This window comes from Podarcis cretensis (genome assembly GCF_951804945.1).
Source record: "Podarcis cretensis genome assembly, chromosome: 5".
Lineage (NCBI taxonomy): Eukaryota > Metazoa > Chordata > Lepidosauria > Squamata > Lacertidae > Podarcis > Podarcis cretensis.
In genome coordinates this window covers 7,962,716-7,979,389 of record NC_137174.1, presented here as the reverse complement: position 1 = coordinate 7,979,389, position 16,674 = coordinate 7,962,716, and the positions used below count along the sequence as shown (strand labels likewise).

The window sequence follows — 16,674 nt, the reverse complement described above, 5'->3', positions numbered from 1 at the left end:
TTTTCTTTCATTTGTTTTACAGTATGTGTTATATGTGTCAGAAACTTAATCAACATTATTGGGGGGAGGGGAAAGAGTCTCCCTCCCTCCCCCCCTCCCTCCCCAACCCGGCCTTCGCCTGAGGCGACACGGAAGCAGCCCGAGAGTCCGCGTCTGCCTTGGAGAACGCAAGGAAAAACCCCACAAACTCACCCGCTCCTCAAAACCCGCGCGCTGCCCTCCTTCGGCGGAATGCCCCCTTTCCCACGAGACGCGAGTAACCCGCGTCGGCCAGGACGCGCCCCGCCCACTTTTCTGTCCCCCTCAACTTTCTCCTCACGGGAGAGAGAGCGAGCGAGGGCGCGGGTGCCGTCACTTCCGGTCTCCTGGCGCCGTCACTTCCGGTCTCCTGTCGCCGTCACTTCCGGCCTTCTGTCGCCGTCACTTCCGGCCTCTTCTCCGCGCGCGGCTTCCGAACGGGCGGCCGGGCGGCCGAGGGCCGAAGCGGAGCCCCGGGATGGCTCGGCCGTCGCGGAGGTGAGCCGGGGCAGGAGCGTTGTGCGAGTGGGGGGGGGGGCGGCCGCCGGAGGCCCCTGGGCCGCTGTCGTTTGCTTGTGTTATCATTTTTCGAAATTATTTTTTTAAATTAAATTATCAAATTTTTCTTTTTTTTTACAATTTATTTATTTATTTATTTATTTTTCAAATGACATTTTATTAGAGTTACGAAACGATAAACAAAAAAAAACACAAGAAAAATACAAAAATCAAAATTTAACATAAAAGAAAAAGAAAAAAATAAAATAAAAATCCCTCTTTTTAATTTCTTGTGATTCATTTACTTATTTTCCTGACTTCCTCACACCTCCCTTTTTGTATTCCATTTAAAAATTGGTTCAACAAATTCATACGTGTTATAACTTCAAATTTTCATCGTATCTTTTTTTTACAATTTAAAGTACTTATTTCTCCATCCTTAAGATACCCGTGACTTCGCTTCTTCTCTTCCCGTGGTTCATTTTACATATCACAAACGCCTGCATATTTTACAGAAACAACACCATTCAGTATTCCATTATTACATCTATCACAACTTATTTACACTGTTGAATTTATCTCTTTTTTTTCCCCTCCCCCTTTTGCTTTTGAGTGCTTTACTGTTTGAAAACTTTATAACAGGAGTGTACAATAGATATTATAGGCAAAATGATAAATTGAAAAAATAAACGGTTGTTCATTCTTTAACTCATTCTTGCTTTGTACATCCATTTTCTTTTTTTGCAATTTAAAGTACTCCTTTTTCCATCCGTGACTTCGCTTCTTCTCTTTCCGTGGTTCATTAAACTACACCATTCCGTATTCCATTATTACATTCATCATAACTTATTTACACTGTTGAATTTATCTCTCTCTTTTTCCCCCTTTTGCTTTTGACTGCTTTACTGTTTGAAAACTTTATAACAGGAGTGTACAATAGATATTACAGGCAAAATGAGAAATTGAAAAAATAAACGTTCAACTCATTCTTGCTTTGTACATCCATTTGTGATTAAATTTGTCAAGCCCTCCGATCTTCCTCTTGCATCCCTTAAATACGCGCTTAAACTTTGCTTTCTCCATATTATTTGACTTACTATAAATTTTATTTTATACAATTATCCTATTTGCACACTGAAGCTCAGTCAAAACCTGCCAACGGATCGATCTTTTGACAGTGTTCTTTTACATAGACTCTCTATATATCCCACTCTGAACATTTTTTCATCTGTAACGTCTCTTAGCCTTGCTGATAATCTCGCCAGTTCGGCGTACTCTTTTCTTGATTTTGCCAGTCTGACTTAGATGGGATATCCTCTTCCTTCCAAACTTTTGTAATTAGAATTCTGCTGTTGTTTGTTTGTTTGTGTATAATTTTTTATTAAATGATTAAATTTTCTGTTTTACAGTTTAAAGTACTCATTTTTACATCCTTAAGATATCAGTGACTTCCCTTCTTCTCTTCCCGTGGTTCATTTTGCATATCACAAACGCCTGCATATATTACAAAAACAATACCATTCAGTATTCCATTATTACATCCATCACAACTTATTTACACTGTTGAATTTATCTCAATGCTGCCAGTGTTTTCAGCTGTACACAGTTACTCCCCATATATTCAAGAAACGTTTTCCAGTCTTCTCTAAATGTATCTTCTTCTTGTTCTCTTATTCTATATGTTAAGCCTGCAAACTGCGCGTATTCTGACAACTTAAGTTGCCACTCTTCTTTGGTTGGGACCTCGCTCGTTTTCCATTTTTGGGATAATGAAATACACAGTAGTGGCATACATAAATAGTCTTTTTTGACACGTGGGAATGTTGTTTGTTCCTTGAATTTGTATGCCACCCTTCCCCTGAAGATCACAAAAAACCCAAGTGAGAACGCAAAATTCATAACAAAGAAACAAAAAGCCAATATCTTCCCTCCCACAGACACGCTTAAAAGGCTGTTGGTTGTTTTTTTACAGCCAGGCCATGGACTGATTGAATGCTTTTGCCTGGCGCCTGAAGATATGTAAAGGGAAACATGCATTTTTATCCATATTTTTCTTTTAGCAGTCTAGGATTCAGAAACAGAAACTACAGCAACATAAATCTATTAAGAGAAATCTAAAATGTATTAGTTTATTTTACATTTTTATTCATGGATTGCACTTTGTTGTATAGCTGGCTGCCCCGAATTTATTTCAGTAAAACTAATTCTAATGCTCTTGTTGAAAGAAATATTAGAATCCGAGACCAGGGAGAAGAGTCGGTGGAAGACAATTGGAAGAAATTTAAAATCTATTTACAGAAACATTGTAAAATTACTGAATGTTAATGAGGTTGGAATGAAACGAAGTGGTTCTAGCAATAAGGCAAATTAAGATTATGCAAGAATGGATTGATATTAGATGAAAATATGAAATTATAATATGTGAGGATAAACAATTAAAGGTAAACTAAGAGGGTATGGGTTTGCTGAACAAATTTTTAAATGGAATACAAAAAAGGGAGGTGTGAGGAAGTCATGAAAATAAGCTAATGAGCGGTAAGATACTAGAAAGAGGGATTTTTTAAATTTTTTTTTATTTTTATGTTTAATTTTGGATTTTGTATTTTCCTGTGTTTTTCTTTACTGTTTTGTAACCCCTTTTTTCTTTTTTTGTTAAAACTTAATAAATATTACTTAAAAAAAAAGAAAGAAAGAAATATTAGTGAGAAAAATTCAGAGGCAGCCAGCTATACAGAAGCTACTACAGCAAAATAATTAGTAAAAAAATACAGTGAATAATTGTTTCATATACGTATATATGTGTGTGTGTAATGTAAATATAATTGGGCATTGTGTGGCTGCTACAGTATCTTAAGAAGAGTCAAGTGTACGGTTCCTAAATTAATTTTACTTTTACATGTTTCCCAGAATCATCATTGTATGAAGCAGTAGCAATTAAATATGAATATTTTGATTCAAATACAACAACTGCTTACATATGCATAATGGTTCCATTGGCAGACAAAAAATGACCCCTCTTATGCATTTGCATGTTTTATTCTTCTAGGAATAAGAAAGCAGTTGATTATTCTCAGTTTGGCAGTGTGGATGAAGATGATGATGGTAAGTCATTCGCGGTTCCTTCATGCCAAAAGGGGGCAGGTTCAGTGGGAAAGTAACATGGAAGCTTGCTAAAACAAGATGAATTTTAACAGGGAGAAATGTAAAGTATTGCACTTGGGCAAAAAAAATGAGAGGCACAAATACAAGATGGGTGACACCTGGCTTGAGAGCAGTACATGTGAAAAGGAGTCTTGGTTGACCGCAAACTTGACATGAGCCAACAGTGTGACGTGGCAGCTAAAAAAGCCAATGCAATTCTGGGCTGCATCAATAGGAGTATAGCATCTAGATCAAGGGAAGTGATAGTGCCACTGTATTCTGCTCTGGTCAGACCTCACCTGGAGTACTGTGTCCAGTTCTGGGCACCACAGTTCAAGAAGGACACTGACAAACTGGAACGTGTCCAGAGGAGGGCAACCAAAATGGTCAAAGGCCTGGAAACGATGCCTTATGAGGAACGGCTAAGGGAGCTGGGCATGTTTAGCCTGGAGAAGAGGAGGTTAAGGGGTGATATGATAGCTATGTTCAAATATATAAAAGGATGTCACATAGAGGAGGAGGGAGAAAGGTTGTTTTCTGCTGCTCCAGAGAAGTGGACACGGAGCAATGGTTCCAAACTACAAGAAAGAAGATTCCACCTAAACATTAGGAAGAACTTCCTGACAGTAAGAGCTGTTTGACAGTGGAATTTGCTGCCAAGGAGTGTGGTGGAGTCTCCTTCTTTGGAGGTCTTTAAGCAGAGGCTTGACAACCATATATCAGGAGTGCTCTGATGGTGTTTCCTGCTTGGCAGGGGGTTGGACTCGATGGCCCTTGTGGTCTCTTCCAACTCTATGATTCTATGATTCTAAAACTGTTTTATATGAGTGCAACTAGAAGAAAAGTTCATTGTGTTTAAGCTTTGCTTGCGCTGGTTCTACAAAGGTTTATCGCAGCTTTTCCCGAACCTGTTGTACATTTAAATATGAGCACATACTACAAGCCAGTGCTATTGTTTTAAGTCTGGCAAGGTACACTCTGTACATCTGCTCCCAATTAATATCATAGCTGCGGTATTTTGTACTTCCAAACAATCTTCTGAACGGTTTTCAAGGGTAGCCCATGTACACTGCCATACAATATTCAAATTTGGATGACCCATTCCCCAGCACTTTCTGTCTCTTACTTGGATTGAGTTTCAGTTTATTAGCCTTCATCAAGTCCATTAATAATCTTGGACTCCGGTTTAGGACTTCTGACAGCTTAACGTGAATCTGATGAAAAGAGAAATAAGAGTTGGATATCATTCGTATATTGATGACACTGCACTTCAAATTCTGGGCGATACCTGGTTTTCAGCATCGTGATATATCACCAGCTAACCATCACAATGTAGTGATATATCACAATGACCAAAATAACATCTGAAAAAGCAGCTGGGCTGTGGAGGAAGGAAGGAACGACCAAGAGGAAGGGAAGAAGACTGCCCACTTGCTCGGGCGAAGGACCTCCTGGCCTCTCCCTCCACAGCCCAGCCTTGAAGGTGCTCCACCTTCTTAACTGCCTGTTTGTGTGTTTGCCTCTTCGCCCTAGCAAGTGACATGGGCTGCTGCTTTCCTTCCAGTCAGTTGTTCCTCCTGTTACTGAACCTGTCTGAAACTGTATTTACAATCTGGACTTCATACTTGTTTCAGGCAAAGTATCGAAATATTGCCCAGCGCTACTGCTTGGATATCCTTACCCAGTGCCACATAGTAGTTAGTTTGCATTTTAGTTTAAAACATATTAGTTTTTAGTTACAGAAGATAGTTTTGTACATACTATGTCCTGGGTGATGAAAGCTGGACAAGCTTGAAAGACTGGCTGGGAACATGAGAGAGATCACCAAAAATAAATGGAAAAAGGAGAAAACTGGTCAATGTCTCCTTCCCAGTAAATCTGATTTTAATACCCTCTAGCTTTCATTGAGGGAACGCGGGTGGCGCTGTGGGTTGAGCCACAGAGCCTAGGACTTGCCGATCAGAAGGTTGGCGGTTCAAATCCCCGCGATGGGGTGAGCTCCCGTTGCTCAGTCCCTGCTCCTGCCAACCTAGCAGTTTGAAAGCACGTCAAAGTGCAAGTAGATAAATAGGTACCACTCTGGTGGGAAGGTAAACGGCTTTTCCGTGTGCTGGTCTGGTTCGCCAGAAGCGGCTTAGTCATGCTGGCCACATGACCCGGAAGCTGTATGCTGGCTCCCTCGGCCAATAAAGCGAGCTTAGCGCCGCAACCCCAGAGTTGTCCGCGACTGGACCTAATGGACCTTTTTACTGTCTGGATATCCTTACCCAGTGTCACATAGTAGTTAGATTGCATTTTAGTTTACAACATACTAGTTTTCGGTTTTTAGTTACAGAAGATACATACCATGTTCTGGGTAATGAAAGCTGGACAAGCTTGAAAGACTGGCTGGGTACATGAGATAGATAGATCACCAAAAATAAATAGAAAAAGGAGAAAGCTGGTTGATGTCTCCTCCTCAGTACCGTATTTTTCGCTCCATTGGACGCACCCGACCATAGGGCGCATCTAGTTTTTAGAGGAGGAAAACAAGGAAAAAATATTCTGAATCAAATGTTGTATAAACTACTGTATTTAATAAACAACCGGTATATCAGAATCACATTACAGCCATGTAAAGTGAACAGCAGTCAACAATGGCATTAAGAACCATCATCACTGTCATTAACAAATGAAGAGAGACTTTAAGGTTTGAGTACTCTTCTAGTCTTTTGTGAACCCCAAGAACTCATCACTGCTAAAGTCAGAATTTATGAAGCTCAGTTGCTCACAGTCACTGACATCACTTTCTTCACTATCTTCATGTAAAATACCATCTTCGTATCCATCCAAAGCATTGCTAATGCCACATTTTTTCCTCTCAATCCTCTTCCCTCTCTCAGCGAACAGCCTGCCAGCTGCTCGCAAACATTCCCTTTACTTGAATTACAGTCAAGAAACAACCAAGCAGAGCTTCTCAGCGGCAGGCTTGGGAGGCCTTCCTTTTCCCCACTTTTTTCTCCCCCCCCCCAAGCAGAACAGTCCCCTTTTCCAGCCTCCTCCTCTCCATCCCTTTCACCCAAACTCCTCAGGTGACGGCTACAATTTCTCCCCTTCACTTCTCCCTCTCCTTTGCCCTCTACCATGACTCTCCACTCACGGCAACCTATGGTACCTCATCTCCCTTCACCCAGCTTCTTGGTTCCCCTCCTCTCCGTCTTCTTCCTCCCCTCTCTCAGTGAACAGCCTGCCCGCTGCCCCAAACCTTGAGGGGAAGGGCAGGCTGTTGGCAGAGCAGCACCCCCCACCCCCATTCAGCAGCCCAGGAGTGTGGGGCATGGGCGCACAGCCTGCCCACTGCCCCAAACCTTGAGGGGAAGGGCAGGCTGTTGGCAGAGCAGCACCCCCCACCCCCATTCAGCAGCCCAGGAGTGTGGGGCATGGGCGCACAGCCTGCCCACTGCCCCAAACCTTGAGGGGAAGGGCAGGCTGTTGGCAGAGCAGCACCCCCCACCCCCATTCAGCAGCCCAGGAGTGTGGGGCATGGGCGCACAGCCTGCCCACTGCCCCAAACCTTGAGGGGAAGGGCAGGCTGTTGGCAGAGCAGCACCCCCCACCCCCATTCAGCAGCCCAGGAGTGTGGGGCATGGGCGCACAGCCTGCCCACTGCCCCAAACCTTGAGGGGAAGGGCAGGCTGTTGGCAGAGCAGCACCCCCCCCACCCCCATTCAGCAGCCCAGGAGTGTGGGGCATGGGCGCACAGCCTGCCCGCTGCTCCAAACCTTGAGGGGAAGGGCAGGCTGTTGGCAGAGCAGCACCCCCCACCCCCATTCAGCAGCCCAGGAGTGTGGGGCATGGGCGCACAGCCTGCCCGCTGCTCCAAACCTTGAGGGGAAGGGCAGGCTGTTGGCAGAGCAGCACTCCCCCACCCCCATTCAGCAGCCCAGGAGTGCCGGGCATGGGCGCACAGCCTGCCCGCTGCTCCAAACCTTGAGGGGAAGGGCAGGCTGTTGGCAGAGCAGCACTCCCCCACCCCCATTCAGCAGCCCAGGAGTGCCGGGCATGGGCGCACAGCCTGCCCGCTGCTCCAAACCTTGAGGGGAAGGGCAGGCTGTTGGCAGAGCAGCACTCCCCCACCCCCATTCAGCAGCCCAGGAGTGCCGGGCATGGGCGCACAGCCTTCCCGTTGATCCAAAGCTTCCCGGGGCTGCAGGGGGAAGCCGAGGCTGCCGGCAGATGAGCGAGGCTTCCCCCCCCCCCGCCCCCATTCAACAGCCCAGGAGTGCGGGGCATGGGCGCACAGCCCTCCCCTGGCTCCAAAGCTTCCCGGGGCTGCAGGGGGAAGCCGAGGCTGCCGGCAAGGGAGCGCGGCTCCACCACCACTACCAAAGACCAGTCCAAGAGTGTGCCGCACTCGGGCAATTTGGCTCCAGGGACCACACATTCGCTCCATAGGACGCACAGACATTTCCCCTTACTTTTTAAGAGTAAAAAAGTGCGTCCAATGGTGCGAAAAATACGATAAATCTGATTTTAATACCCTCCAGCTTTCATTGAAGAATCCTTCCTAACAAAGTTCTGAACACACACAGCAAGGCTGCTTCATATGAAATAAGCATAACCTGTTGCCTGGCTCCCTGTCTTTGGGGTGCTGAAGAGATAGCATTCTTAATTCTGGATGCAGCAAACCTCCTCGTTCCCTCATTTCAGCTGACATGTTGCAAGGAGAAACGGGGACAGTGGCAAAGGAAGGGGGCAAACACACCCCATTTCAGCTTCCTTTGCTCACACCTTGCATTGGGTGGCACTCAGGAGGAGGCAGTGTTAAGCAGAGAGATGAAGTCCCCATTTCCAATATCTCCCTGTACGGTGGTACCTTGGTTCTCAAACTTAATCTGTTCCGGCAGTCCGTTCCAAAACCAAAGCGTTCCAAAACCAAGGCACGCTTTCCCATAGAAAGTAATGCAAAATGGATTAATCCGTTCCAGACTTTTAAAACAACCCCTAAAACAGCAATTTAACATGAATTTTACTATCTAACGAGACCATTGATCCATAAAATGAAAGGAATAAACAATGTACTGCAGTCACACAATCAATCAGTAGCTGAACTGGGTTCCACACAGTCACAAAAACAAAACAAAAAAGCCACAAAAATGCAAAATAAATAGCAAAAACAGACAGACCTCAGTGTAACAGTCAAAACAGAAGTGTGGCATTCAAAACAGCATGTTCAGCTTCTGGAAAAAGTTCACAAAGCGGAACACTTCCGGGTTCGCAGTGTTTGGGTTCCGAGTTGTTTGAATACCAAGGCATTTGAAAACCAAGGTACCACTGTATTTTGTTTTAAATCATCCTGGATTACTGCAGAAGATCTAAAGCTCTAGAATATCTTACAATACATGCTTTGAACATATTGTTAAAATGGGGGAATTTTAAACAACTGGAAGAACTTGCACTGTTACAGTGCGTCTAATGTGCTTCTGCTAAACAGATGAAGATTTTGCAAATATAACTGCACCTTCAAGCAAAAAATTAAAGAGGACATGCTCTGAGTTGACAAAGAAAAAGATTGAGCAAAAGCCACACAAACAGGAGATTCAGATCCAAAAGAGTTCACCAAACAAAAGGTAAGAGAAATCCATTCATTTTAAATTTACTTACGTGTTTGCGATACAACACTGGTTTTTTCCTAGCTGTGGTTAAGAAACAGGTAGCTGGCTTTGGGGATATAAGTTCATTCCCTTGGAGTGGAGCGAATTCCCCTTGTCTACCTAAGATCAGTTTATTGGAACTGATCTTAACCATTATAAAATCTAAAACCAGGATTTAAAGTTGGTTTCAGAGCATGAAATAGTTTCTTTCTTCCTTTTTTAATTTGTGTTGGCACTGAGGTTAATAAACATATTGATAATGAGTTTTCCATAACTGTTTTTCAAATTGCTTCAGACTTCCCTTAGATCATAGACTTTACCAGAGAGATTTGGAAGTTGCCTTAGCGTTATCAATGGATGAACAACCTGGAAGGGACCATAAAGTACAAGATTCACAGAAACAAGGTGATTCTTGAAGACTCAATAGAAACATTTCTGTCTTGTGCTTTTTGCTGCTCTTAAAGTGGTGTTGACATTTTGGGCTGCAGTCCCACATGTATTTAGGACCAGAAATAAAAGGCATTCACAATTCTCTTTTAACCAATAAGCTATTTGAGAAATATTGATGTTGATGAAAATCACAAAATGTAGAAGTTCTGAAATTCAGCCACAAAAACTAGAGTGAAATACCTTCCAAGTTCAGTTAATTATTTTGATAACTTTAAAAAAGAGAGACTGTATCTGGGAATAAGGTGAAAGTTCAAAACTGCTCATTTCTGATTGCACTGTACAGCCACAGTCTGCTAACTCAGGAGTAAAGTTCTCACAGTGTGACTTCTTTTTTAATAATGTGGTAGAAAGATAGTTAATTTTCCTAGCCTATTACTACTAAACTTTATGCCATTACTTTGTACCTGACTGTTTCCCATTTCTGGTCTCAGCTGAAGAATCTGAAGGTGATTCCAGCTTCGGTGAAGATGATGATGTTGAATTCGTTGTGAAGAAGAAAGCTACAGGAAACAGAAAAGATGGAAGGGAGCGAAATTATGAAAGCAAAAAGAAAGAAAAGAAGGATTCCAAATCAGAGAGGGATTCGATAGGTAAGCACATTTGATTCTTTCCTTGGTCCCATTTTGGTGCCAAGCTTTCTTGCATCTGGTTTTCAGAGGCGTGTGTGGTCTGCATAAAATAGCACTTATTTTAAAGCTAAGTGAAACTTGCGCTCCAGGCCTTTTCACAGGAGTGTTTTATGAAATCAACTTCCCAGGCCCGTGTTTCCATACTGAAGTGCAATCCTGAGAAAGTTAGAGGTGTGCAAGTGCACAATTTAAACACCTTATTTTCAGTGTGCTCCCGTTGCTTGGTCCCTGCTCCTGCCCACCTAGCAGTTTGAAAGCATGCCAAAAAGTACAAGTAGATAAATAGGTACCACTCCAGCGGGAAGGTAAATGGCGTTTCTGTGCGCAGCTCTGGTTTCGGTGTTCCGTTCCGCCAGAAGTGGCTTAGTCATGCTGGCCACATGACCCGGAAAAACTGACTGTGGACAAACGTCGGCTTCCATGGCCAGTAAAGCAAGATGAGCACCGCAACCCCAGAGTCGTTTGCGACTGGACTTAACTGTCAGCGGTCCTTTACCCTTTTTTTAGCAACTTATTAGGACAAACTTTTTGTTAACTGCTCCATTGAAGTATATGTCAAAGGAATGTGCTTGTTTTTCCCCAGTAGCTATCAAATTAATTTGCTATTTAGAGGTGACTTCCATATTTCTTAAATATAGCCTCTGTTCTGTATCATCCATCCATTAAAAATGATTTCCCAAAGTTATTTTTTCTTATTTTTTAACCATGGGACTTTGTTGTTGTTTAGTCGTGTCCGACTCTTTGTAACCCCATGGACCAGAGCACGCCAGGCACTTCTGTCTTCCACTGCCTCCCGCAGTTTGGTCAAACTCATGCTGGTAGCATTGAGAACACTATCCAACCATCTCGTCCTCTGTCATCCCCTTCTCCTTGTGCCCTCCATCTTTCCCAACATCAGGGTCTTTTCCAGAGAGTCTTCTCTTCTCATGAGGTGGCCAAAGTATTGGAGCCTCAGCTTCAGGATCTGTCCTTCCAGTGAGCACTCAGGGCTGATTTCCTTAAGAATGGATACGTTTCATTTTCTTGCAGTCCATGGGACTCTCAAGAGTCTCCTCCAGCACCATAATTCAAAAGCATAAATTCTTTGGCGATCAGCCTTCTTTATGGTCCAGCTCTCACTTCCATACATCACTACTGGGAAAACCATAGCTTTTACTATACGGACCTTTGTTGGCAAGGTGATGTCTCTGCTTTTTAAGATGCTGTCTAGGTTTGTCATTGCTTTTCTCCCAAGAAGCAGGCGTCTTTTAATTTCGTGGCTGCTGTCACCATCTGCAGTGATCATGGAGCCCAAGAAAGTAAAATCTCTCACTGCCTCCATTTCTTCCCCTTCTATTTGCCAGGAGGTGATGGGACCATGGGACTACTTCCAGCCAAATCTGAACCAGCTTTGCAGAATTTGTCAAGTTCTCTAGAACAGATTGGACAGCCTTTGACAGCATCTAGCCCTTCTTTGGCCAAGAAGCCTAACTGCACGTCACCAGGTATATTCAATGCATACACTGTTTATATGGTAGCTTAGGATACCTATATCTATGCAAAATCATTGTCTGAAAACCAGGATAAAAATATAATCATTAACTCCACCTATTTTCCATGTTCAGGTAAAGCCCCTTAGGAACCATGGATAATGAAAAATATATTAATCTGGTCTCTCAGGTTAACCTTTTTCCTCAGTAGCCTCTGGCTCTATTTTTGCCAGAAGACAGGCTGCTGGCCTAGGACAATTTGCTGCATTAAAAGGAGTGTGGTGTGAATAACACAACAACAACAACAATTTATTATTTATACCTCGCTCATTTGGCTGGATTTCCCCAGCCATTCTGGGAGGCTCCCAACAGAATATTAAAAACACAATAAAACATCAAACATTAAAAACTTCCCTAAACAAGGTTGCCTTCAGATGTCTTCTAAAAGTCAGATAGTTGCTTATTTCTTTGACCTCTGATGGGAGGGCATTCCACAGGGCGGGTGCCACTACAGAGAAGGCCCTCTGCCTGGTTCACTGTAACTTGGCTTCTCACAGCGAGGGAACCACCAGAAGGCCCTCGGAGCTGGACCTCAGTGTCCGGGCAGAACGATGGAGGTGGAGACACTCCTTTAGGTATACTGGACCGAGACAATTTAGGGCTTTAAAGCTCAGCACCAACACTTTGAATTGTGCTCTGAAATGTACTGGGAGCCAATGTAGGTATTTCAGGACTGGTGTTATATGGTCTCAGCGGCCGCTCCCAGTCACCAGTCTAGCTGCCACATTCTGGATGACTTGTAGTTTCCGGGTCACCTTCAAAGGTAGCCCCACATAGAGCACATTGCAGTAGTCCAAGTGGGAGACAACCAGAGCATGCACCACTCTGGCGAGACAGTCTGCAGACAGATAGGGTCTTAGCCTGCGTACCAGGTGGAGCTGGTAGACAGCTGCCCTGGGCACAGAATTGACCTGCGCCTCCACATGAGTCCAAATTGACTCCCAGGCTGCACACCTGGTCTTTCAGGGGCACAGTTACCACATTCAAGACCAGGGAGTCCTCCACACCTGCCCGCCCCTGTCCTCAAAAACATTTGGGTCTTTGCTTTGAATTGTCATCCTAAAGTTTCTTGGAAGGAAAACGGAACTGAGACTTTGGGTAATTTACCCAGAAGAGCGGGTTTATTAAAAGGCATTCAGAGACACAAACAGCATAGTCAAGTTACCCACAAGGGCAGGGAGAAAGAGCAGTTGTGAGCTGAAGCTGCACACTGCACTGTGGCACATGCTCTCTCTGAAGCAAGGAAGAGAAAAAGGGAAGAACGTGACCTGCAAGATCAGGCAGGAGGCACAAGTCAAAACAAGAGCAGGCACGTCCAAAAGGTAGATCGTGATCTACTGGTAGATCACTGGATGTCTCTGGTAGATCACTGGCAGATCACTGGCTCCCCCCCAAAGATGCTCAAGTAGTTTGGCTCTCCTAAAAAAAGCTCAATATTTTTGACCTGAACCCCAAACGGGTCTTCCTCCTTCCTAAAAACAGCTAAACAACTTTGACCTGAACCCCGCAAAAGGGGGTAGATCACTTAACTCTGTGAGTAGATTGCAGTCTCTTGGGAGTTGGCCACTCCTGCTCTAGAGTTTGCTGAGACACATGGAGGGAGAAAGGGGAAGATGGATTCTTGTGGCTGGGCAATAGGTGCCAATGGCAGGGAGAATTTGCCTTCCCATGCCATGCTAGAGCTTTCATTTGGCAGGCTGATGGGATGCAAGAATGTGCACCAGGCTGGGGCTTCTACTGGACTGCTTTTGGAAAACATGCACACACAAAAAACCCCAGAAAAAATATCAAGCCTTTCCAGATATTAGTAGAAGTTTCACTGAGCAGAACTGCAGGGGTTGAGGTTCAGCATGAGCATTTACTGGAAGCTTCAAGAGAGAACAGTGTGGGTTCCAGGATGACCATTCACCAAAAAAGCAGACTTAAGTCAAGGATGCAAACAGTTATACAGTATTAGAAGACAAAAGCCACCGTGTCTGCTGAAAGAGGTTTTCTGTGGAAATGAAAAGGGAGATGCCAAGGCTATTTTTCAAAAAGAGGCATAATAGATGCTGGATGGATGTATTTAGTGCTAAGTGGGAGGTTGTAAAGGACACAGGACTCATTCCAGCAGTACCTCTACTTACGTTCACCTCCAGTTACATATCCTTCAGGATACAGTGGTGCCCCGCAAGACGAATACCTCGCAAGACGAAAAACCCGCTAGACGAAAGGGTTTTCCGTTTTGGAGGTGCTTCGCAAAACGAATTTCCTATGGGCTTGCTTCGCAAGACGAAAATGTCTTGCAAGTTTTTCCGACTTTTTTTCCTTTCCCCCCCTTTTTCTAAGCCGCTAAGCTGCTTATCTGCTTATCCGATAAGCCGCTAAAAGCCGCTAAGCCGCTAATAGCGCTAATCCGCTAAGCCGTCAATGGGCTTGCTTCGCAAGACGAAAAAACCGCTAGACGAAGAGAATCGCGGAACGGATTCTTTTCGTCTTGCGAGGCACCACTGTACGTATGTGGCAAACCCAGAAGTATTTTTCCGGGTTTTGCCACGCACGCATGCGCAGAAGCAGTCCCTCTGGTTGCGGAAACCTTGGGGTCCGACCGGAGCTCCAGAACGGATCCCTTCCGCAACCCAGAGGTACCACTGTATTGCCAAGCACTTGCCTTGGGATGGAGAGGATGTTGGCTTTAGGATGCTGAAGGGTTCCATATCCCAGAATAAATGAGGTCAAGGATACCTTCCCCCCCTCCCCATTTCACCTTGACAGCTACTAATAGACAAGGTGGAATCTCAGAGACAAAATGGAAACATTGGCACAAACTGGAGATGATCTAACAACAACAGAAATACCCCTTTATGTACTAGAAATTGTGCATTATGTGGTATTTAATGCTACTTGGTTCAGTTTGTCCACTGTTTCTTTCACTGGAGTTTCTTGCATCTTGTAGATTACTTGAACCATGGGTTACCCCACATATTTCCCCGTCTCCCACTGTTTTGAAACTCAGACTTTTTAAGTGAGGTTGCCACTTAATAGGAGACTGGATATATTTGAGGACTCGTTGTCATGCAAAGAGTCCTTTAAAGTTTACAGCCCTCTTGCATTTGTATAGTTAAGGGCTGGATTTAATTAAGAAGATGCACTAGTGGGAGCTTGCTCAACAATTCCTCCATCTCTTCCTTCACCCCCAAAATTGGCTCTGATGAGGTCTGGAGAACCCCCCAAACAGTGCTCAGGGAGGAGAGGGGAAATGGTTCTGTTGTGCAAGCTGAAAAGCTTGGACTGACAGAACAATTTGCAAAACATGCTGTTGAATTCCTCTCTAAATACTTCTTCTGAAGCCTCTAAAGAGATAAAATGAGCTTGAGGAAGAGTATGTGCCAGAAATGAGCTTGTGTCTTACACAAAATTGCATGTACAACACTAAGAGTTCACTGTTATGCAGGCAGTGAAACATGAATACAATATTCTAGTCCCTTAACTCCCTAAGGAAGTTAGATTGGCTTCAACCAGAGCCAGGGCCTTTTCAACGCTGGCCCCGGCCTGGTGGAACCCGGCCTCATGAGACCAAGGCCCTGCAGGATCTGATTTCTTTCCGCAGGGCCTGTAAGACAGAGTTGTTTCGCCTGGCCTTTGGCTTGGAGCCAATTTGATTCCCTCCCCCCCCCTCTTTTTCTTTTCCTTCTCCTCCTGCGATGAGGCTACATTTTAATATTTTAATGTTCCATTATTTTAATGTTGTATTTTATTTTTGTTTTTAAGTTGTAATCATTCTTGTTTTTATTATTGTTTGTAAGCCGCTCTGAGCCCAGCCTTGGCTGGGGAGGGCGGGGTATAAATAAAAAAATATTATTATTATTATTATTATTATTATTATTATTATTATTATAGTCTACTTATTTTTCTTAATGTACCTCTCCAACAATCTTTTCAGCTACATCTGGAAGCAGTGCCATACAGCTGGGAAGAACCCATGGGAAATCACCCACACAAGGTCTCAGGCTTGGCCTCTCTAGGTTGGCAAGAGTGAAATCACTGCACCCGAGTTTTGCCAGTACCTGAGTACCTGCGATGTCTTCAGAGGGTCGCAAATTGAAATTAAATACTTTGGGTGTGCTGTAGAATTTTTTAAAATTGCAGATTTTGTTTCAGGCAATATATATTTATCATTCTGAATGAGATAAAGTTGATGCATTTTAAAAAAGATTTCATTCTCAAAAAGTGTAAAGTGTGAGGTATTGACAGCACTTAAACTCCAGTGTTGTTGTGACACACACACACACACACACACACACACACACTGAAATCTTCAGATCATTGGCTGGCTTAATACTTCATAGAAATCAATTGTGATCCAGGCTAGTTTCCAGTTTTTAGATGCTGCATTTTGAATCATCATGAAGACCAGTTCACTTGTAACTTGGATATTTTGCTAAAAGCAATATTGAAGTTTCTACCATCCTTTTGATAGAAAACATATTTTCAGAAATTTATGCTGTTATTTTCTGATGTTTGATGTGTGGATTTTATTGGTAAATGTATATTATGTATCTCTGTCCCTTTTAAGTGAAATAAAATATCTGTATAAAGAGCAAAGAGCTGTTTGTGTTAGCCATTTTAAGTCTTCCTTGTTGACACCTTGAGCAAAATACACGAAACAAAATGCACGAAACAACTGGTTCAGTTTCAGTTTGAGCTGGAGAAAAGTCCTAATGGCCAAGGATCACAACATCAAGCACTTAACGGAAGCCATTTCCCCCAGCTCCTTCCAGCTGATCTCTGATCACA

General features: G+C 43.8%; 1 protein-coding gene across 2 annotated transcripts; it reads left to right on the top strand.

Annotated features, from left to right (window-relative positions):
• The first annotated feature begins 383 nt into the window (after positions 1–383).
• RAD51AP1 (RAD51 associated protein 1) lies at positions 384–16,482 on the top strand. 2 transcript variants are annotated; one of them, XM_079975496.1, is made up of 7 exons: positions 384–516; positions 3,563–3,618; positions 9,131–9,266; positions 9,586–9,695; positions 10,172–10,330; positions 11,743–11,853; positions 15,821–16,482. In XM_079975496.1, exons 1-7 carry the CDS (start codon positions 497–499, stop codon positions 15,946–15,948), a joined length of 720 nt encoding a protein of 239 aa, XP_079831622.1. In that variant the 5' UTR covers positions 384–496; the 3' UTR covers positions 15,949–16,482. The 2 variants fall into 2 exon arrangements, with proteins under 2 accessions (XP_079831622.1, XP_079831621.1); XM_079975495.1 differs by having other exon boundaries at positions 11,713–11,853.
• Positions 16,483–16,674: the final 192 nt, after the last annotated feature.

Excerpts from the sequence above, each read along its gene's own strand:
- RAD51AP1 (XM_079975495.1), top strand. The coding sequence starts at position 497 with ATGGCTCGGCCGTCGCGGAG. Across the intron at positions 9,267-9,585 it reads AAGAGTTCACCAAACAAAAG|ACTTCCCTTAGATCATAGAC; the intron begins GTAAGAGAAATC and ends AAATTGCTTCAG. Across the intron at positions 11,854-15,820 it reads GCCTAACTGCACGTCACCAG|CTACATCTGGAAGCAGTGCC; the intron begins GTATATTCAATG and ends CAATCTTTTCAG.